This window comes from Chamaea fasciata, unplaced genomic scaffold, assembly GCF_029207755.1.
Source record: "Chamaea fasciata isolate MVZ Bird 193981 ecotype frontalis unplaced genomic scaffold, bChaFas1.0.hap1 SCAF_1, whole genome shotgun sequence".
Taxonomy (NCBI): domain Eukaryota; kingdom Metazoa; phylum Chordata; class Aves; order Passeriformes; family Sylviidae; genus Chamaea; species Chamaea fasciata.
In genome coordinates, this window is record NW_027094086.1 from 152465576 (window position 1) to 152488577 (window position 23002).

The 23002-nt window shown below is 52.3% G+C and overlaps 1 protein-coding gene across 8 annotated transcripts in view; it reads left to right on the forward strand.

The window, feature by feature from the left end:
- Positions 1–23002, forward strand: part of MAP4 (microtubule associated protein 4) — a 146676-nt gene that overhangs the window by 20857 nt on the left and 102817 nt on the right. For 6 of the 8 annotated variants that reach the window (XM_066202295.1, XM_066202287.1, XM_066202303.1 and 3 more), the window contains exon 1: positions 16250–16279. In XM_066202295.1, coding sequence (XP_066058392.1) covers positions 16265–16279 — 15 coding nt within the window. In that variant the 5' untranslated portion in view covers positions 16250–16264. Of the gene's footprint in view, positions 1–7435; positions 7489–15594; positions 15642–16249; positions 16280–23002 lie in introns of those variants that run through there. The other 2 variants (XM_066202327.1, XM_066202296.1) reach the window with 2 other exon arrangements.

The window sequence follows — 23002 nt, forward strand, 5'->3', positions numbered from 1 at the left end:
GTAATAAGTTTCCAAGCTGAAAAGCCAGGAATTCAATCAATCCAAGATCTCTGTTGTACTTTTAGGTGAGGACTTGGGGCAGCTGTGAGTTGGGGTGAAGCAGCACAGGTCAGTGGTTTCACATTAGAGTCCCTGTAAAATGCTCCATTCACAAGCTCCAGGAGCTCCCACTGCTGTCTGCGTGGATCCTTTCCCATCAAATCCTTGATGGGTGGGTTTTTGAGTGCTCACTGAGGTCCATGAACCGTCCCTGAGCTGAGACCTGCAGCTCCCTGCCCACCCACACATCCCCACGGGATAATCCCCTCCCTCCTCCAGGACAGGGGCACAGGAGGAGCTCGTGACCTGGTGTAGGTGAGGAGATATTAATGGGCAGCTCAGGCACTTCAGTTATGAAACCTGGCAGGCATCAACCTCGAGAACGTAAGGAGATTTCAGTCTCATGAATTTCTGTGCATTCTTACACTGATAAAGTGTCAGGGGTGGTTGGGAATTCTCCAGGAGCTGTTGCTGTGGCAGCCTGCAGGGCCCAAGGAGATGGGAAATCCAAACTTTGCTCCCATTTGCCCACAGCGGGGCCTGAGCTGACACTGCAGACAGCATTCCTTAATCTGCTGTAACTTGGTAGGATCACTCTTGGTGCCTGCAATTTCCTTCTTGGGTTTCCTTTTCCGAAGCTGAGGAAAGACAGTGTTCTGTAGTTCCAGTGGGATTAGGGAGTTCTCCGTGCTGGGGGATGTTTGATACGGAGTCATAGGAATGGTTTGGGTTGGAAGGGACATTAAGGATCATCCCGTTCCAAACTATCCCAGGCTGCTCCAAGCCCTGTCCAGGCTGGCCTCGGACACATCCAGGGGCAGCCACAGCTGCTCTGGGGATTCCATCCCAGCCCCTCCCCACCCTCCCAGCCAGGAATTCCATCCCAATATCCAATATTCCAGTTTAAAACCATCACCCCTTGTCCTATCACCGTCTTCTCTCTCTGTCTTTAAATACACCTTCGCGTTGTGTTTTTGGTGTCCGTGACACCAGAACTGTTCTGTTGCGCCTTTGATCTGCGCAGCAAGGGTTTGTGATGGAATGAAGTGGAATCAAACCCAGGAGCTGTTCTGGAAGCGCCTCCAGCCTTGCCAGAGGAGCTGTGTCCTGCTCTGGGTGTGGCGTGTGTGCAGTGAGGAACAGGAGGATCCTTCTTGTTGGACGTGTGGAGCAACCTGGGACACCTTGGCCGAGAGACTTTGTGAAAGACTTTTTAAAAACGTCAGTTTTTCAAAAGGCACTGAGAGAGAAGCCCTTGCAAATGGCCCCTGCTTGTTCCAGTTGTGGGCTGGGGAGGTTTGGTGGTGGTTTGCTCTGCTGTAGCGGCAGGCGAGCAGGGATGATGTGAATATATAAACAGGTCACTAAGAGCTGCTCACACTCTGGTGTCCCTTGTGCTGCCGAGTTCTGTGACGTTTGGTGACTTCTGGTAGTGCTGGGATGTTTTATTTCAGGAGATTTCCTCTTGCAGCCTTGGACCCTGGGCCAAAATCCTCTCCCACGCGCTGGTGGGTGCTGTTCAGAGCTGCCATGGGCCAGGATTCCATTCTCAGACCTGTTTGCACGTAGCAGCCCTGGTGTGGAGAGCAGGATTTTACATGTGAGAATGTTCCCGGTCACTCTTAACTCAGCTGTGACATTGAGGAGCTCCTTCCCGTTCTTTCCTGATGCAAGAGGGCATCTCAGGAAGGTCAGCAGTTGGCTTGGAGCCTCTCATTAGTGGACAAATGACATTTGGATAATGAAAGCTGCTCCTTCTCCTTGTTGCCATCAACGAGTTCATTAATGCTCCCCCAGCACTGGAGGAGCTCCAGCCTTGAAGGATGATTTCATAGTTCAAGGCTTGCCTCTGTTCTCGCTGCTCCTTGTGTAATGTGCGTAGCAGCTGAGTCTTTGTGAATCTCAAATCAATAAAAACGCTATTTCTGGCCTGGAGTATCCCAAAAGATGCAGGTTGGGTAGTGCTGGCAGAGGGTGGCCGTGGGGATGTGCTTTGACAGATAACGCAGACGACACAAGTCACAGTGGAGCTGTATTGATTAGACAGAACAGTAGGAAGAATTCCTGAATTCTTAAACCCTCTATTTTTAGCTGTAATTCGTCTGGGCTGAAGGCTTTCTGTTCCCTGAATTGTTCCAAAAATAAATATTTCAGAGGAGGATTAAACTTGAATGTGCAAGACAGTGTTTTTTATGCATCACTGTTCGTGGAAGGAGCTGGTCAGGAATCACTGTTCTCCTGAAATTTGCATGCTCTGAATCCAAATTAAAGCTGCTTTCACCAAAACTACTCATCCACACGGGAGGCTGGAGGTGCTGGTGCGAATGCAACTGTGAGAGCTAATTTTAGCTAATTCAGTCCTGCGAGCAGCAGAGTCCTTCAGCTGTGAAAAGAGACACTTCGCTCCTGCTCAAATCACTTTCTTTTTTTATTGAGCTTCTGCTCAACAGGGACGGGCTTTGCTGCTTCTCCCCAAGGGCAATCTCCGCCTTGGGTCTTGGTGCTGGGTTTCTTTTTGGTGTGAATCTGGATTTTGTTTTGTTTTGACACTTCAGAAAGATCTTTGAATCTTTCTACGCGTCGCTTGTGTCAAAGTCCTTCCTCTCGGCCCTCTCTGGGTGTTTGCAGGCTCCTGTCACGTCCAGTTTGTGTGTGACACGGTGTGTCCCACGTTCTTCTCCTGGGCACTAACAAACCAGAGGGCTCTGGCTTCTGGAACTTTCCTTCCCAGGTGAGTGCAGCCCTCGCAGAACCCTTTGGGAAGGTCCTTGGCTGGTCCTTGACTCCACTGGCACTGTGGCAAGCCGTGAGTCACTCCTCCAGCTTCCCAGAGTCATTGCACGGTTGTTTCCTTTTTTTCCAATTGCTCCTGACATCCCCCAAAATCCGTGGTGGATTAAAAACAGCCCAGCTTGTGCAGCTGCTTATTTTCCTGTCCGGTTGTGTGAACCTCACTGGGTTTTAACTTTGTCAACCCGAATCGCTGCCCGAGACTCCCCTTTGAAAGTCTGTCCCCTCCGCTGAGGATGAATCGGGGATGCTGCCAGAGAGTCTGGGCTTGTTTTGCAGTGGGAGGCCTTCCTTCTTCCCCTGCTACCCGCGACTGGGGAGGATCATCCCCTTCTCCAAGCGGCAGGGCTTGCGTGACATCCGTGGAGAGCTCGGCCTTGCTGTTCATGAATATTTCCCTAGAAAATGATTTCACTCCTCAAGTGCAGTGGAAATACATCCTGTGCTTTGAAGACCCTTTAAATTATTAGTCTGTCTTAACTTCTCTTGGGAGCAGTTCCACTCAGAAGCCTGCGGTTAAAACGTAGAAGCTGTCTCTTTCAAATCCCAGAATCTTTTGGGTTGGAAAAGATCTGCAAGGCCGTGGAGTCCAAGCTGTGACCAATCCCCACCTTGTCCCCAAAGCACTGAGTGCCACATCCAGTCACTCCTTGGACACCTGCAGGGATGGGCACTCCAGACCTCCCTGGGCAGCCTCTTCCAAGGCCTGAGCATCCTTTCCATGGGGAAATTCCTGCTGCTGTCCACCCTGAGCCTGCCCTGGCCCAGCCTGAGGCCGCTCCCTCTCCTCCTATCCCTGTTCCTGGCTGTCCCCTCCTGTCAGGGACTTGTGCAGAGCCACCAGATCCCCCCTGATCCCCCTTTTCTCCAGGCTCAGCCCCTTTCCCAGCTCCCTCAGCCATTCCTCCTAGGATTTACTGTCAGCTTTATCCAGATGCCTCATGCCAGCGTGGGAGCAGGAGTTTGAGGATGCTGAAGAAAAACTCATTGAGTGTTCGTCTGTGGTGCCCACGGAGGAAAAAAATCCATCACATATTTGTGAATAAACTCTTGGTTTAGGATCTCGGTGAGTTCAGGAACAACACGGGGGGCTGTGGCCATAAAGGGAATTTTCCTTCCCAGGGAAGGTGTCCCAGCCCACGGCAGGGATTGAAATGCCATCTTTAATGTCCCTTCCACCCCCAAACCGCTCTGTGCTTCTGTGATTCCTCGTCAGGTTGTTGTAGTTATTGCTCTGGGAAGAGCCGGGGAGGGAAATCTGAGCTGCCCAATCTGCATTTCATGGCCTCTGTGTATATTTAGCGCAGGGTTCCGACACCCTGGGACTGCTTTGCATGTGGAATGTTGGAGCTGGGATGGGCAACGCCTCTCTTGGCTTCTCCTGCCGAGTGATCTTCATGCCCTGGATGTGTTGGAGACGCTGTTGGGAGTGGTGGGAGCTATTTAAAGGGAGCTGTTTATCCAGAGCTTTGGAAAGCAAGCCTGAAGGGTGAGAGAACAGGAAACTCAAAGGTTGAGGGGCTCTCTCCTGCAAGGCGCTGTTGTGAATTTGGGATGGGAAAATGGCAAGTGCTGCTTGTTTAAGGGGATTTAAAGGAGCTGATAAGGGCTTCTGATACGGGGAATGGCACATTCTTTCTTTCTGTTCTGAACTCAGTGGCACTGGAGTGCATTCCACCTGGCTGGAATCAGTGATAATCCAGAACTCTGCTGCCTGTCTCTGGGACAATCCCTGTGCCCCAGAAACTCCCGCATCCTTGGCCCTGGAGCCTGCCCAGTGATGATCATTCTGGATGAGGGGAATCATGACTTCCATCCTTTACCAAGCTGAGCTGGGAGTTCCTGCTCCAAAGGGCTGTCACTGGAAGCTGGCAGAGATGAGTAGGTGCTCCTAAAAGCAGTAAGGGCCTTCAAAATCACAGAAAGCTGCAGGGATTTGTCAGTGTTTGCCCTGAACGATGGATGTGATTTTGGAATTGTTACAGATGGAATGCGTTTGAACTCTCAGGTGGGAGACTGGGTGGTAACCTGGAAGCAGTCAGTGCTAGTGGGATGCAGGGGGGTTCAGTTTTTGTGGGAGGGGGATCTCTGAAGCTGGAGAAGCCCTTGGAATGTTCTGTGCTGGCGGCATGAGGAGCTGAGGAACAAGAACTGCCGGTGCAGGATGTGGAAGTGGATCTTACAGGGACGGCAGAGGGGAGCAGTGTGCACGCCAGGCAGTGCCTGTTCTCGGATAGTGCAGGCAGGATCCCCTGGGGAGTGGCACTCGGGTGATCCCAGCCTTTCCCTGCTGCCGCTTTTCCACGTCAGTGGTGGGAAAACAGTGCTGGGGAGGAAGCACAAGGCATGGACACGTCCCTCCACTCATTAAAACAGTTCTCAGAAGTATTTCTCCAAACTGGGGAACACTCCTGGGCCCCATGAGTTGGGATTTGCTGGATCTATGGGGTTTTTCCCTGCTGTTCAAAGCTTCTGCAGCAGTTGGAGTCTTCCTCGATTTATCATGTGAGGGGACAGGGTAAAGTCTCTCAGATTATTTTAAGACCCAACACGTAAGAAATCTTTTCAGCCACGCCTTGAGTTTCTGCAGATCTGTGGGTTTGGGGTAAGAAGCACAGACATTTAACACTTCTGCTTGTCAGTGAGAACACCCCCTTAACTTAAGGAGCATCAATTTTACAACGGGGGCAGTTCAGACCCCACAGTTCAGGAATTCTGCCCTTCAGGGTTGCAGCCTTACCAAAGAAAAGAGTTGTTTTGCCCAGACCAGGGACCTGTGGTGGGTTTTACCTCACAGTTACCCAGCACTGCCCCATTCCAACTGGAGCAGCACTAAAAAAAGGAGCTTCTCATTTTCTCCAGTTCTGCCCGAAAAGAGAGGTCTCTGGGTTGTTTTTTTCTCAACAAATAAGGTAAAGTTTTGGTGATTTCTGTGCAAAGAGATTGGAATCTCGTGTGTGAGAGTGGAGGGAGGCCAAGGGAGCAGCCAGAGGGGCTGTGCCTTGGGCTGGGATGCCTTGGGAAGGGATGTGGGAAGGAGCTGGAGGGAAGGACCCTGATGTCGCAGTTTGTCACAGGCTGCAGATAAGCAAGAGCTGGCGCTGAGCACCTCGTGCAGCTGAATCCTGCCCCAGAGATCCCTCCAGTCCTTCATTCATGTGGTAACTCCCCCTGTGAAGGGAGCAGGACTCTTCTGGAAGGCTTTCCTCACTCCTGAGTGCTTCACTGCTTTACTGAAGCGAAAATGACACTTTTCACCGGGCTGTTTCCTCATTTAGCTGGGAGCTCTGGGCATTTTACTTCCCCTGAACACGAAATGTCCATCTGTGGGGAGAGGAACATGGATTAGTGTTTGTGTCTGACTGCTGAGCAGGTACTGAGATGATATTTTCCTGTGAGATTGGCTCGATGACTTGCAGTGGTGGAGAGCAAGTTGGACAATCATTTCTCCATGTGGGTTGGAAAACTTCAACTCTGTGGCTCAGTTTCTCTTCTGCAAGGGGGCTACAAGGAGTAATTATTGGGATAGAATTTAAAAAAAAACAGCTGTGTTTGCTTCATAATTAAGAGAAATGATCAACAGAATGTAAAATATCGGGTAGAAAAGTTTGAAACGTGGCAAAAGCAGGGGAAACAGCTGGAGCAGGTAGAGGTGGGCTGGTGACTGGGATGTGGCTGTCACGGGTGGCTGGGCAGGTGTGACAGGGCCTGCCAGGGGCCCTGTGAGCTCTTAAGCCTTTCATTGAGCACCTGCAATGCTGCTTAGGGCAGGGATGTCCTGCTCAGCCTGGATTAATTCAGCTTTCATGCCGCGTTTGGGGAAACCTGTTAAGGTGTGGAAGGTGGGAGAAGTCGCTCGCAGTTTTCATGGGATACCCTAAACAGCAACAGTGGGAAATAGCAATCACAGGGTGGCTGGAATGTGGGGGGACCTCTGGAGATCACCCGGGGCAGGGTCACCTGCAGCAGTGACACAGGGATGTGTCCAGACAGGGAGACTCCAGGACCCCCTGAGCAGCTGTTCCAGGGACTTCTCTGCCCCTCCGTGGGAAGAGGCTCTTCCTGCTGCTGAGCTGGAGCTTGGCGTGCTTTGGCCTGTGCCCACTGCTCCTTGTCCTTGTCACTGAACAGAGCCCGGCGCCCTTCTCCTGGCACACAGTTGGAGAGATTGGTGTGGATTGCTGGGATCCCCTCTGAGCCTTCCCTTCCCCAGCCTGCCCAGGCCCAGCTCCTGCAGTCTGTGCTCAGCAGAGATGCTCCAGAGCCCCGAACATCTCCTGGACGTGGCCTCTGCCGGACCCTCTCCTGCAGCTCCTCGTACTGAGGAGCCCAGACCTGGACAGGATATTCCAGCTGTGCCTCACCTGGGCTGAGTAGAGGGGCAGGATCCCCTCCCTCAATCCTGATCCCAAAAAACAGGGAGATCTTATTCCTGTTGAGGCGGGAGCACCAAGAAAAGCTGCCTGGATCACTGGAGGGGGACTGCAGCAAAATCTCCCAAGTCTCAGTTGATTCTGGGTGTCACCACTCATGTCCCAGCATCCCGAATTCCCTGCCATGCCAGGGCTCTGTAATCACACCATTCCTTCTGCTTTGTGTCTTGCAGATAAGCACTTTCTGAGGACTGAAGTACCTGCCCAGGGAACACCTGCTCGTGAGGTAGGAGCTGATTTTCTAATGACCCAGCACTGAATGTTTCATTCAGAAGCAGAGGTTTGGTGCAGCTGTGTGTGCACACCAGAGCAGCTGTGCTGGGAATTGCAGCCACCAGCCAGAGATGTGAAATGAGAGTTCTGCCACTGGGAGCTTCTGCGGAGCAGACACGTCCGGGATGCACTCACCTTTCCATTCTGTTCTGTTCAGCCTCCTAGTTACTGCTCTTGTTACAGCCTTCCAGTTAAAATCTTTCCAGAGAGAATCACAGAATGGTTTGGGCTGGAAGGGACCTTTAGGATCATCCAGTGCCACCCCTGCCATGGCAGGGACACCTTCCACTGTCCCAGGCTGCTCCAAGCCCCAAAGTCCAGCCTGGCCTTGGGCACTGCCAGGGATCCAGGGGCAGCCACAGCTGCTCTGGGAATTCCAGCCCAGCCAGGAATTCCCAATTCCCAATCTCCCATCCATCCCTTCCCTCTGGCAGTGGGAAGCCATTCCCTGTGTCCTGTCCCTCCATCCCTTGTCCCCAGTCCCTCTGCAGCTCTCCTGGAGCCCCTTTAGGCCCTGGAATGTTCTGGAAGCTCTCCCTGGAGCCTTCTCCTCTCCAGGGGAACATTCCCAGCTCTCCCAGCCTGGCTCCAGAGCAGAGGGGCTCCAGCCTTTCCAGTATTTATTGAAGTTTCAGACATTCCTGGAGTTCTGGCTGGGAGAACAGGGCTGGTGTGGAACTCTAGGCTTATCCTTTCTGGCCACTTGGACCTTCTTTCCTTGCCTTTTCTGCTTCAAAGGGCTCACATCTTGTTTAACTTGGTCACTGAAATCTTCTTTTTTAGCAGAGTAAGAGGACTAGAAAAGATTAAAATGGGTAAACTAGGCTAAGAAAAACGAGTCAGATTTGATTTGTTAGGAATTGGGAGCAGCAGGTCATCCCAGTTTTTTATCCTGGCTGGCCTTTGGGGAAGGCACAGTAAATTCCAGTTCCACTGGAATCTGCCATCAGGGATGTTTGAGGTGCAGGCGCTCACGTGATGCGATTTGGGGAAGGAATTACAATTTATTCCTGATTCTGGTGTGGACTCAGAGACCCAGGTGTCTTCTGCAGAGCAGTTTGGGTTTGTTCTCCAATGCTGGTTATGTCTGGAAGTCCTGAGAGGAATATCTGCTGCTTTCTTCCCTGTTGGATCCATCCATCTGCCTTCTCCTGTAGGAAAGCTGTCAGTGGCAGTGCTGGTGACCCTTGGCTGTGAGGAGAGCAGAGGAGTCCCATGGATGGAGCTCCAAACACCCTTGATTGAACCTCACCTTTATCCACTGGGATCTGGAACTGCCTGGAGGTGCCAGGAACCTCACAAGTCCCTAAAATTTAATTATGGGATAAAATTATTCCTCAGGTGCCTTTTTTTTTTTTTTTTCAGTGCCCTTAATGGCAGACACAGAGATAACACTGTAGGTGCAGAGTCCTTTATTTTCAGTGGGGCTGATGCTCCTGTTTGTGGTGGGCCTGGAAAAGGCTCCTGTGTCCCTGTTCCTGGGGTGGCTGGAGGATGTTCCCTGTTCGTGAAGGGGCTGGAAAATGCTCCCGGTTCCTGAAGTGGCTGGAAGATGTTCCCTGAAGTGGCTGGAGGATGTTCCCTGTTCCTGAAGTGGCTGGAAGATGCTCCCTGAGGTGGCTGGAGGATGTTCCCTGTTCCTGAAGGGGCTGGAAGATGTTCCCTGAAGTGGCTTGGAGGATGCTCCCTGTTCCTGAGGTGGCTGGAAGTTGCTCCTTGTTCCTGAAATGGCTGGAAGATGTTCCCTGAGGTGGCTGGAGGATGCTCCCTATTCCTGAAGGGGCTGGAGTATGTTCCTTTTTCCTGAAGAGGCTGGAAGATGTTCCCTGAGGTGGCTGGAGGATATTCCCTGTTCCTGAAGGGGCTGGAGGATGTCCCCTGTTCCTGAAGGGGCTGGAGGATGTCCCCTGTTCCTGAAGGGGCTGGAGGATGTCCCCTGTTCCTGAGGTGGCTGGAGGATGTTCCTTGTTCCTGAAGGGGCTGGAAGATGTTCCCTGAGGTGGCTGGAGGATGTCCCCTGTTCCTGAGGTGGCTGGAAGATGCTCCCCTTGCTGCTGTGGCTCCCTGGGGTGTCCCCAGCTCCTGCTGGCAGTCCCAGGGCCGTGGCTGCTGGCCAAACCGTCTTAAGTCGTCGTGTGAAAGCCACTTGAAGAGGAGCCAAGGAGGATAGATGGCTTATCTCCCCTGGGTGGGATGCAGGGGGGGCCGTGCCCAGTGCCCCACGTGCCTGTCCCCGTGGCCTCAGTGGACCTGCAGAGGTCACAGGAGGTGGAGTGTCACCTTCTCCTCACGGAGAGGCCGCACGGGGAAGGTGACAGAGGCACGGGAGAGGTTTGTGTTTGCCTTCCTGCACCTCCCAGTCTTGAGTGGGTTTTATTTCTCCTCTTTTCTACCTGCCTTGGCTTGGCCCACTGTGGTCTCCTGGGACGTCTGGGCTGGATTTAGACTTCGTGGAATATCTCAAACGAAATGCCACGACTGAAAGAGTTCTCCAGGCAGCCCTGGCACTCTGACAGCTCGTGCTGTACCTCCCAGCTTGCCTAGGGAGGTGACTTTGCCGTTAGGATTTTCCCCCACTGGACAAAACTGGGAGTTCTGGCAGGAGCTGGAGTCCCAGGCGTCCACGTTCCTCTCCGCATTGGTCGTTCCACGGTTCCAGGACATGCAAACCCAACCAGGTGTTTCCCACAGGCTGCATTGAGCAGCCAGGAATTGCTTCCTGGAGTGATTTATGCGGGAATATTTAATCCAGGCTCATTGAGTGTGAGGATGAATGAGGGCAGCTTCCTCCCCCACATCCTCTGGGAAGCTGGGAGAGCAGGCAGGAAGTGTCGGTGGGAGCTGGGCACTGCCTGCTGCTGCTTGGATTGACCTGGCTGAGGAGTAGCTTGGGTTCTTTACAAACCTGAAGCTGTTGTCTCACACTGTCCTTCAGGAACCCCCCAGTTCTTCCTGCTCATTCCATCAGGAGCTCTTCCAGCCGAGCCCAGGGGAACGTTTGGTCATCCCTCTTCAAACGCAGACACTGGCCACGATGTTTTGTTGGGTAGTGGCTCTGACTGGGAAGAAACACCCACAAACCCACATCTTTAGGGTCACTTTTGTTGGCTGTAGCTGCCCCTGGATCCCTGGCAGTGTCTCAGGCCAGGCTGGACAGGGCTTGGAGCAGCCTGGGACAGTGGGAGATGTCCCTGCCCGTGGCACTGGATGAGCTTTAAGGTTTCTTCCAACCCAAACCATTCATTTGAGGATTCTGAGTCACTTTACCACTAAAGGTTTTACTTTCTTAAAGTGGTGTGGGAAGCACCCTTAATTAAAAATCACAAGGCTTTTTTTTAAAATTTATTTTATTTTTCAGTTCTACACCGAATGGTTATTTATTTAGTCCCCTCTTTTTCCCCTTTTGGAAGGGAATTGCTGTGTCCAAGGGCACAGCAGCTGCACCTGCACTAAGAAACTGAATCATTCTCTGGAGGAACCACCACACCAGGCCTGATAACGCTCCAGGGACACCTGGAATGTCTTTTATTGCTCTTTCTTTCATGAAATCTCAGCTTGCGTTTTCCAAGCAAAGCCTTGTTTTGCAGGCACCCCTTGAATGCGTTTTGTTATCAGGAGCACGGAAATGTCAATACAATGGTGGTTGGGGCTGCAGCAGCTCCTCCCTTCCTCCCCTTGCCTTCCTGCGTGCACTTGGGAAGGGGGGAGCTGTTCTTCTGCAGTAATCCATGTCAGAAAGGACTGTTCTTCCCCTGCTGCCGCCCCATCACATTTCAAAGAGGGACAATTCTCTCCTTGAGAGCGAGAACTAACACAAGGCCTCAGCGCTGTGGCTCCTCTTGGCATTTCCCCAAGCTCCTGCCTTGCCAGCACATCCCATTTTTTAACTAGATAAGCCACACGGGCACTGTTCTACTTGAACTAAGATTGCATTCTTCTGCTTGCAACATTGGAGCTCGTTTCCTAGAAGAAGAACTAAAAAGGTCGGAGCCTTCGCCAACCTGAAGTCTCCCAGCCTAAAGCGTGCAGCTGTTTTTGAGAGTCGCTGCCCAAGTGTGGTTGTGCTGGATGTAGCTGGGAGCTAATGTTGGTTGATCTCTCAGTCAGCAGGAATTTTGTCATTAAAACCAGGTCAGGATAACAGGAAGGCTCCGCTGCAGAATTTGTTCTTTGGCCTCACTGGGGAGGAATCGGGCTCAGCTGTTGGATGTGAGCAGTCACTCTGTGCCCGTCATCTGCTTTTTGTTTCTGCTGAGTCTGTCATGAACTTTGTGTGGCAGCGACAACTTTCTGGGCAGAGTCGGTTCTCTTCAGTTTTCCAGACTTTTCTAGCCTAAGCTGCCACTGCTGTGTGTGTAGCCCCCCCGAGGCTGCTCCCCGGTCCCTGCTGAGAAGTGCAGCGATGCTCCTCTGGCCCTGGGCCAGCTGTGGGGCTGAAGCAGCTAAAGAAAAAAATCCCCGGGATCCTCTCTAAGAATAAACACCACGTGAGAGCAGGAGTGTCCCCCTGCCTGGGGACAGTTGAGGTGTCCTGCTGGGAGGCAATGGCAGCAGCAGCTTAAGGGCTGGGCTGGCATCGCTGGGGCTGGAGGGATGAGGGGCTGGACCCGCAGCTCTCCTTGTGCTCAGCAGGACGCGGGGCTTTCGGAGCCTGCTGGCTTTGTAAATCAGGAATCTGGGAGTTTCCTTTTGGGGGAGGTGGCAATGTACCTGCTGCAGCCGTGGTCCAGCAGAGCTCCCTGCAGGTGGAATCCCGCTGGATGTGCTGCTGGACACGTGTTCAGGCGCTTCTCTGGAGCTGTGTCTGATGTCCCTCCCCTGGGTGGTGCAGGGCTGGTGTAGGAGTGTGGTGATGCTGCCTCGTGCACCGAGGGATGCTGAGCTCATTCATCTCCCCAGGAATTCCCTGGCTGTGGGGAAAGATCTCTCTGCACCAAAGCTGCTGCTGGAGCCGGGAATTGCCCCGTGGTCCCTCAGAGTTCTCCCCTGGGGAGGTTTGGGGTCACTCACTGGACCTTTCCCTGCCTCAGTTATCTTTCTCTCTCTGCTTGGCAGCTGCACCATCGCTGCCAGGAGTTCTCCTCTCCCTTGGATCACTTTTTGCTTCCCAACTAATCCTTTCCTGAGTTGTTGCAGCCATAAGGGTTCAGCTCTGCTTGCAGAGGGGCCCAGGTGTGATCAGTGCTTTTAAAGCTGAAGGTTTCTCCCTTGCTTTAAAAGGATTGCAGGGTTTTGCCTTTCTCACCTGTGTGTGGGCACAAACATCCCGACTTAGAAGTAATTCCTATTAAGGTGGAATATGTTTAATCTCCATTCCTTCTTTTGTGGGGTTGCCCCAAGGTGAAGGAAATCCATACATGGGATTGCCAAAGGTGGCGCAGAAAGGGCCTTTCTGAGCGTGGCCCAGTGACACCCCAGTGCCAGGATAGGGATATCCCAAAGGGGTCCTTGAAAGGGTCAGGAACGGGGAGATCCCAAAGGGGTCCTCAACAGGGTGAGGAACGGGGATATCGCAAAGGGGTCTGGAACAGGGATATCCCAGAGGTGTCCTTAAGAGAGTCAGGAACAGGGATATCCCAAAGGGGTCTGGAACAGGGATATCCCAAAGGGGTCCTCAGTGGGGTAAGGAACAGGAATATCCCAAAGGGGTCTGGAACAGGGATATCCCAGAGGTGTCCTTAAGAGAGTCAGGAACAGGGATATCCCAAAACTGTCCTCAACAGGGTAAGGAGCAGGGATATCCCAGAGCAGTCAGGACCAGGCTCCACAGCTTGGAGCCTTCCTGGTGTGTTCTGCTCCAACCCTAAATGTACATGGGGACTTGAATTCTCCATGAATATCTGAGCACCAGAAAACGAGGGAGTTTTGTTCCTGGCCTGAAGATCCCTGTGGATGGGGTGGGGAGGTGCTGGTCCGTGGTCCCTGGGCACGTCCCCAGCGTGGTCACAGAGCCGGGCACTAACAGAGCATTTGCTTTTCCTCGTTAAACACCTGCCTCCGCCAGGCTTTGTTGTGGTTTCCGAACAGCAGCCCCTGACCTCTGCACCAGCCCAGCGTGTCTGTTCCATTTCCAGCTTCCTCTGGGGGCGTTTCTGGGAGTTTTTGCAGAAGCCGCGATCCTCTGAGGCGCCTGACGAGTCCATAAAGTCTCTCACTTGCATCTTGCAGATTTGCGCATAGCTAAAACTCCTATTTTGGTATAGAAACGCTTTGTTTCATTCTTCTAAAGCTTTTTGACCTTCCAGTAGCATTGGAAAACTTTAAAATATTGTTTTCTCTTGACAGATCCCCTTGAAAAAAACAGTGGCAGGTTTGCTGTTCCATTCCTCTGGAACACCCAGCTGGTGCCGGGTTGCCATGAATGAAAACAGTTCTCCACTCAACTTTCTCAATGTGGAAGCTTCCAGTGCTGTGTCCTGATGGGCAGGTTCTGGTGCTCTGTAATTAGGTTGTCAGGTAGAAGGGCTGATTTTAATTAAGAAGTGGCTGCTCTGCTGCAGTCACTGACACAACTGGAATTATTCCGTGCAGGGAAAGGAGCGGAGCCTGTGTGGAAGTGGAGTGGCTGGAAGCAGAGATGGTGTCCAAGCTGTGCCTGATCCCCAGCTTCATTTCACAGTTCAGCCTCTCTGGGCTTTGCTTTCCCTTCTTCGCTCTCAGATGTGGATACGCACATATTTATATATTATTACATATACAAAAGGCAAAACTGTCACTTGGTGAAGGCACCGAGGGCCTGCTCAGTCGTACTCGAACTATAATTAGGCCGGACTAAACCCCTGAATTTTTTTCTCACAGCATGACTTGAACTCACTCTCCTCCCTGGGTTTGTCCTTCCAGTGTTTGCGCCGCGCGGTTTTCATCCCATCTCAGGAACTAACGCCCAGATTCTCCTGGGAGAACAAAATCCGTTCTTCTGGGAGACGTGCACCTAGGACAGACATGGAAAGGGATGAATTCAGAGCAGCTGGCACGAGGGCTGAGGCACTGAGGTGAACTTTGCTAGGGAAACTTCCCCCTTTTCGTGCACCCCGCTGTCGGGTGACGTGGCAGGAAGAAGGATGAGGAGGCAAAGAGGAGAATTGTTGGGCCATGCTCTCTGGCAGTGATGTGCCATCCTTGCCTCTCTCCCAGGAGAAGGATCTCTCTGGGCAGGGCCTGGCAGCCCAGTGGGGTTTGTTGTGGGTTTTGTTGTGGGTTTGCTCTGGGAGGGAGGTGGATCCAGGCTCCTCCCCGGGCCGGGTGCTAATAAAGGAAAGCAGCTGACGGGAGCAGCTGCCGGGGCTGCATCCTCCAGAGAAAGTGCTTTGCAAACAGCCCTTCCCTTACCCTCCCCCCACTTCTCCTTCCCTGTGCCAGGAGAGGAGAGGAGACTCTTCCCCCATGATTGATGGAACTCTCCTTTTTTGGTGCTGCCTGTCTGGGGAAGCAGCGCACGAAATCCCCGGCACACACACCGGGGCTGGCCTTTAGGGCTGGCCACTTCGGAGCTAAAACTTCCCAGGTCTGGGCAGAAGGTGGGCAGACTCTTCTTCTTTTTTTTTTTTTTTTTTTCCTTAGATAAATATTTATGATTTTTAGAGTCCTTTTTAGGTCTCTCACTTCAGGGCTCGTGGGCCTGTGCAGAGCTCGACGCTCGAAAGTCCCTCGCAGTTATTATCCATGAACTCATCTTCCATGTGGCTTTTTTGAAGGCCAGCCAGGAGCATTAATCCCCACCTTCTAGAGTCCCTAATCCCTGCTGGGGCTTAGAGGAAAGTTATTCTTGTCCTCCCAGTGAAGCTGCTCTGGCAGAGAGCATCTCTCTGTGTGTAACTTAAGGCAAGTTTATTAATGTGTGACTTTTTATCAGCTTGGAAAGGGTACAGCCCTGGATGGAGCAATCCAACTTGGACTGTCTTACCCCATCCTGCTGAGTGCTTAACGGCCCTGACATTGCCCAAAGGGAGGGAATGCAGGAGGTTGGTGTGCTCTTATCTCATCTCAGGCATAATTACAATAGTAAAATCGTAAAATGCTCTTTGCAGGCGCGAGGAGGACGCGAGGAGGACGTGCCTCAGATCCTTTTCGGGCCTGGGTGCAGCTGAAGTGGAGTCAGGGCTGGAGGTGGGTGATTCTCTGCAGTTGGATCACTCTTCCTCTGCTCAGTCTGACATTCCTAAAGCCTCCCAGCTCTGGTTTTTGTCCAGTTGTGGCTGTTTTGGCATCTGGCCCTCTCCCTACGTGAGCCTCCCCCTTCCCACCATCCCTCCTCGCTCCAGGGCTGCTCTGCGTCCAGGAACGCTGCTCTGAACACTCCAGGCTGGTTCAGGTGGGCTTCCTTTTCCCTCTGTTGTCCTTCCAGGGGTTTGGACAGGAGGGGAGCTGCCGCCCTCAGCTCAGTGGTGGCAGTTTGGTGGCTCTGGGCAGCTCTGATGATCGCTCCGGTGTCAGGGAAGGCTTTGGGAGGTGGCTCAGGGCCCTCTCCCCGCTTCCCTTCCCCTGGGAAATTGCCAAACACCCCTCAGGCTTTTGGACAAGTGCAGAGCAATTGCGGCGCAATTCCCAGGAATGCAGTAGGGCTGCTCTCTCTTGGGCGTCTGGAGCAGTTCTGTGGGCTGAGTGTGCCTCTCCAAAGCCTGAGAGCAGCAGGAGCTGCTGTGGAGTGCCCTGATAAAAGAGGCTTAGTGCCTCAATCTCCTCAGCCTGATGAGCAGAGGGGAACCTGAACCGAGGCCGGAAGGGAGCGGATGGAAAAGCTGCAGGTGAGAGGCTGAAGGGGGAGTTTGCAGAGCTCTCAGTGCAGCTGAACTGAGATCAAAGGGGGGGTCTGGGCCGTGGAAATGCTGAGTTCCAGAGGCCAGGCTGGGAGGGTGGGCAGGGGCTGGGATGGAATTCCCAGAGAAGCTGTGGCTGCCCCTGGATCCCTGGAAGTGTCCAAGGCCAGGCTGGACAGGGCTTGGAGCAGCCTGGGACAGTGGGAGGTGTCCCTGCCCATGGCAGGGGGTGGCACTGGAGGATCTTTAACATCCCTCCAAGTCAAACCATCCCCTGATACCATCCCCTGATGGTTTTAATACATTTTTAAAACAACAGCAGTTAAGAGAAGCTTAAGCAGCTAGAAAATAGAAGCATCTTGAAATGACACATGTCTTTTGGATAATTAGAAAAAGAGATGTTAAAGCATCTAAGAAGTCCACTATCAATATAGAAAATTAACAAATTCTCATCGTATAATCAATGTATCAGCACTAATCATCTTAGGAAGTTGAGATAACACATTTCTCAACTATCATGTACTTACAACCTTAAAATAGAACACAAAAAAGCTGAAACAGCTTACAGCTGATGACAGCCACGGCGTGAAATTGTTCCTGACTCTTCCGTGTTACCTGTGGAAGATAAAACAGCAGAGGTGGTAATGGACAACAAAAACCTTTCAGGAAATCGAGGGTCAAAGAAATTGTATCTTCTCCCGTTCACAGGCAGGTGTGTGTGTGTGTATTCCGACAGCTCTGGTGTTCGTATTTAGCCACTCTCAAACAGGAATTCTCCCCAGTTCTCTTGCATTTGGATATTCCTTCTGCCTTGATCTTTGACAGAGATCTGGCTCCAGCTAATTACTTCTCTTTTGCATAAGTGCAGAACGTAGGCTTTATTTTTAACCTGCTTTTGCTGAGTTGAAAATAATGTTAATCGGGGACATGTAATATTCATGTTCCCCGCCACCGGAATTCCTCGAAGTCCTGAAGTCCTGCTATTTATTTCTCCGTTCCCTTTCCTCTGAGCCCTGGGCACACTTTGTGTGGAGGCCTGGAACCTTCCATGACACCTGGGAACGATGGAATGATGAATCAGTCCTCTCCAGGCTAGAGAGGGAAAGGTTTGGTGGGACGTGCAGGGCAGTTCCTCCGTGCGCTGAGGTCGATTTCTGTGTGGAATTCCAGAATTCCAGCCAAGGCCAATGTTGGAGTGGCCCACAGTCCCTGTCAGATGTGTTCTGCCCGGGGCACAGGTTGTGTTTGGAGTGAGCAGTGCAGAGCCTCCAGCTCTTCTTGGAAGAGCTCATTGCAGGGGCAGCTGCAAAGCCGAGCCTGCCTGAGGCATCCATTGATCCATCCTCACTGAATTCCTTGGAAAACATCCTCCAGGAGCAGCCCTGTCGTCGTGGGGTGGTTGTTCCAGCTGTAAACGTGCATTGTCCTTTTGGGGTTTGGTGTTGCCACAGTTCCTGCGGCAGTCCTGCAGCTCCAGTGCAGTTTTTACGGGTGTTGGGAGCTTGTCCTTCGTGCAGCGCGTGGATTGCGTGACGTTCCTCGGACGCACTCCGCAGTTTCCCAGCATCTTTAAGGCTGACAAAGACTCCCAACATCACCAAGTCCAACCTTGGACAGTCCCCCCCCAAATCTAAACCACAGTTTAACTCAAGCAGCCTTGAGTCATCCCTGGTTGCTGTTGCCTCCCCTGGATCCCCTTCTGGTCCTGCACTTTCCTTTAAGTCCCTTAGGACGAAAGAAAAAAATGTTACAGATGATTTTAATATTAGTGACTGTCCACATCTACAAAGAGCAGGCGGGAACTGGTGTAGTAAGGCTGGGAAATGCTGGCCTGGCAGCCTCCCGGCCACCTTCAGCAATGGCTTTTGAGCTGGCACTGAGCAGGAGCTGCCCACGTGGAGAGAGGAGCTTGTTTTACAGCTTGCCCGCGGCTGCTGTGGGATTTCTGCCCGGTGATCCTTGGAGACTTCATCATTCCATAAAGTGTGAGCTCTCCGAGCCACGAGGCAGGAAAAAAAAAATAGAAAAATAAAAAAATAGAAATTTTGTCGAATCTCCCGAAACTGAGGGGATCTTTCTTAACATTCCCGGCGAGGCAGGAATTCTGGGAGCTTGTCTGCTGCTAATTCGTGTGGCATGTGAATAATTGATGATGGGGAAGGCACGGCTCGTTGCCTTTATCAGTGCTCTCCTAAGGGAAATGGAGCTGATGAAAATGTTGCTGATGATGGAGCCAGAAATCATCGTTAAGGACTCGGATGCAGCGAGCTGGGGTTTGTTTGCAGTACCAGTAACAGCAAAAACAGCGTTTGAAACAGAGAAATGGCTCATGCCCTAAGGAAGGAAACCCTGCAGTTGATGGACACCCTGGAGGAGCCTCAGAGATCCGTGGTGGGAGAGCGGTCAGAGGCTGAGGGAGAGGTTGTTCCCGACCCAGAGGTGGAAGGAGGGAGATGCCGGGCATGGAGGAGGAAGTGGCTGGGAGCAGACACTGAGAGGAGGAAACAATTGGGGCTGAAGTTCTGCCTCAGCTTCGGGGTCGGGTCGAAACTTCACTGACCCCATCTGAAATGAGAACTTCCGACTTCCTGTTTATTGCCTGGTGAGGCCAGAAAGGGATTGTGGAAGTGACTGAGGTGTGCATGAAAGCCTTCAGAGCTATTTCGTGGTCACAGTCCTGGAATCCCAGACTGGTTTGGGTTGGAAAGAGCCTTTAGGATCCTCCAGTGCCACCCCTGCCATGGCAGGGACACCTCCCACTGTCCCAGGCCGCTCCAAGCCCTGTCCAGCCTGGCCTTGGACACTGCCAGGGATCCAGGGGCAGCCACAGCTGCTCTGGGAATTCCAGCCCAGCCAGGAATTCCCAATTCCCAATCTCCCATCCATCCCTGCCCTGTGGCAGTGGGAAGCCATTCCCTGTGTCCTGTCCCTCCATCCCTTGTCCCCAGCCCCTCTGCAGCTCTCCTGGAGCCCCTTCAGGCCGTGGGAGGGGGAACCTGGGATTCCTGAGTGGAAATACCTGCGTTGTCCTTGTGGAGGCAATAGTAGGAACTGTTTTCCCTTTAATTGTGCATTTCTGGCTTGTTTTCTGTAGCAGCTTGGAGGCTCTGCAGCTGACTGAATTTATTCTGAGTAATTAAGGAGAGCCAGAAGGTTTCGGGGAGTTTGTGCTGAGAAGGGAAGCAACTCTGCAAGTGCTTTGTCTCTTTTAGGAGTCCAAGTTTAAAATCATCAAATGCCCCAAACCTGCCCCTTCTGCACCCAAACCTGCTCTCTTTGTCCCCAAACCTGCTCTCTTTGTCCCCAAACCTGCCTCCTCTGGTCCTGCCCCGTCTCTTGTCCCTCACCCAGGAGGGCAGCAATCATTTAAGCCCTATAAATAATAGCTGGAGAAATCTCTTGCTGTATTTATGGATTGTCTGAAGGAGAACGTGGCTCTGGGGCTCTCCCTGAAATCCTCATTTGCTGGAAGTCCAAATGTGCGCTAGAAATCAGGAATATTTGATGTGCTGCCTCCCTGTCTGCCTTGCCAGGAGCTCCGAGGGAGCTGCCAGCTCGCTCTGGTCTCAACACCACCTCCAAACTGAAATTTGGGTTGATTTTGCTGTGGAAATACCCGGAATCTCCTGATTAATCCTGGTTTGATGATGCCATCGGGTGCTTGGGCTGGTCCAGCAGGTCTGGAGCATCCCAAAGACCTGGACATCTTCCCTGTGCCAGGGGGTGGTACCTGCACATCAGGGAGTGATTCCTGACTATAAATCTGGAGTCCAGGTCGCCCTTTCTGAGGCTGGTTTTTTCCAACAATTGAGCCCAGTGCGATTTTAAAGTGTTGGAAAGATTTTATCAAGGATCTCTCAGCCTCCATCTCTTCGCCTCTGCAAAGCTCCTGGCGATTTGTGGGATTTTCCTTGACTCCAGAAAAATCCATGAAGCAGAGCCTCTTGCCGTACTTAACTTTAAAACAATAAATAAGCGAGTCCCATTGGTTTAGGCTTGTGACAAAAAAAGAAAAGGATAAAAAATTCAGTTGGGTCCCAGATTTTTGTGCCCGGTCGTGGGATGTCAGGAACGCCGGTGGCTCAACGGGTCGCTGTGTCCTCTCCTTTGGGAGCATGGATGCACAGATCTTTCCGTGGATTCCAGGGCTCTGGGAAAGGAGGATGACTTAGCAGATCTCTCCTGTTTCCTCACGCCTCAGCAGCCACGACTGAATGCTCCCAACAGCTCCAGCTAAGAAAAGCAACCTGACTTACCCAGGAGAAATGGGAATTATGACCGAGCTGTCCCTGTTTTTCCCAGCCAGGCATTTGATTAGTTAGGAGCTAATTTTAAAGGAGCAAGTGGGTCTGCTGGGATAATGGATGTGCTTCTCATGAATCTGGGCATCAGAGTCTCCTTTAAAGCAGCAGGAGTGAGGAAGTGTTTCTGCACCGTTCCTCCTGGATGGGATTTCTCTTCCCTCTCTGGCAGGAAGGTTTGCTGGGCCGGGGGCTGACTCCAAACTCCTGTTTGGAGCAGGATGGGGCTGTGGATTGCTGCCAGGAGGCTGGCAGGGCTCTGGAGCAGGCTGGAATGCTGTGTCACTGTCACTGTCACTGTCTGAGGTCCCTGGGCATGTTCCTGGGGGAGATGTTCTTTCCCCCTGCCAGCAATCCCCAGAGGTGAGGCAGTGTCCTGCACTCCTGTGGTTGTGTCTGGACAGTTGACAGGCTTTCAGGTGTTCTTTTTTGGGGCAGCATCCCCGTGCCCACTCCTCTCTTTCTCTGTCTTCAAACAAGACACAGAAAATCTGGGTCAGACTGATCATAACTTGAAATTCCAAGCCTGTGCGTGCCCGGAGGCAGGAACACAACAGAGCAGTCAGGGAAGCTGCAAAAATGGAAGAAGCGCAGAGTTCAGGAAATAAATTCCCACTCTTCTCTGGATGGGAAGCTGGAGGCTGTGCCTCATGCAGGTTTTGCTTTGCCACCTTTTCCAGAGGGTGGTGAGTGGAATGATGGCTCTGGGAACTTGTTCCAGGAGGTCACAAAGTAAAACCTGGGTGAGGAAGTCACTGAAGAGAAGTTCCCAACACCTTGAGATGTTGTTGATACCTCTGGAAGTGTCCAAGGCCAGGTTGGACAGGGCTGGGAGCACCTTGGGATTGTGGAAGGTGTGGCATGGGGTGGCCCTGGATGAGCTTTGAGGTCCCTCCAACCCAAACCCTTCTGGGACACTCCAGTGAATAGCTGGAACTCTGTGGAACAAGACACCGGGCTAGAGGGTAAGGGATTAAAATAACCCTGCTGACTCCTCCAGATTAGCTGAGGAGAGGTGGATTTTATTTATCCCAACAAACAGGTTACTCACTGAGCACACAGAGATTCTGAGCGTGGAGAGGAACAGATGGAGCAAACCCTGAGTGTAACGGATCAGCTGCGCCTGGAACAGGAGAGATCTAAACAATCCTCCTGTGTAAAAAAACCGTGTGTGAGTTAAAGGACTGCTTTGCTTTGGGGGTGATTTGAAGATTTCCTGGAATGTGTTGCTGCAGGAAAGCCCTTCTCCTTGCCTGTGGTGTCACTGTGGCACTGGCAGGGCTGTCCCTGCTCCTTCCACACCTTTCCTTGGAGCAAACTCCTCCCACAGGTGTTGCCAGGGAGGGCTGGGCTGTCCTTGGAGGCTGTTCTGGGTCCAAACCTGGAGTCAGGTTGGTGTCAGCCACGCTCCCTCTGCTGATTTAACACCCACAGGGACCTCAGCAGCTGTTCCACTGCAGGGTTGTTCAGAATCCCTGAATCCCTGAGGCTGGAAAAGCCCTCCCAGCCCACTGAGTCCAGCCTCACCTTGTCCCCAGCGCAGAGCACTCAGTGCCACCTCCAGGTGTTCCTTGGACACCTCCGGGGCTGGGCACTCCAAACCTCCTGGTGCCTGACCACCCTTTCCTTTCAGGCAGGAATTTCAGTGCAGTTTTAAACCTCTGCCTTCAGAAATCTGTCACTGCTCAGCTTTTCTCTTTCATCCCGAGGTTACTGTCAGGATTCATCTTCCCTGTGCTCTGTAAACGTCTGATTTCCAGAGCTGTGCAGGCAGGGCATTAAGGTGCATCTTGCTGCTCTGTTCTGTGTGAATGGAAATGGGCTTGGAAGCATCTGTCTCTCTGAGCTGCTCCACACCTGAGTACGCTCCAGGATTTGCTCTCTACCCTCGGGCACAATCCCTGCAGTATCCTCATTTTCCTCTTGCCTCAGTTAGCAGGCAAGCCCCGGGACTCTGGGATTTGGTGCAGTTTGGCCGCTGTAACACCAGAGAGGGGAAAGGAGGAATTCCCAGGGGTGTTGTGGCTGTCCTTGGAGCCCACCTGGGCTGAGGAGGGATCCCTGCAGTTTGTGCCAGGTGCTGCTGCCTGTCTGAGACACCAGGGCTGTGTTTAAAATGGCTTTTCTTAGTTACACCGGTTTATTTTTATACATCGTTCCTGCATCCCCTATTTAGCTAAATACGGACGAGGAAATGTCCTGCTGATAAGGCTGCACAGCCTCATTATTATTATTTTCCCCCAGAAAGTAGATCACTCCAGTGTCCTAGATCCCGTGTAAGCCTGAAATAGCAGCACTGCCAGTGCCACAACCCCCCCAAAAAGCCATTTATTTTATGGCATCTATTCCATGGAGTGCAGCCTTCTCCATGTCGGGCTCTGCTCCCAGGGAACGGGGACAGGAGGAGAGG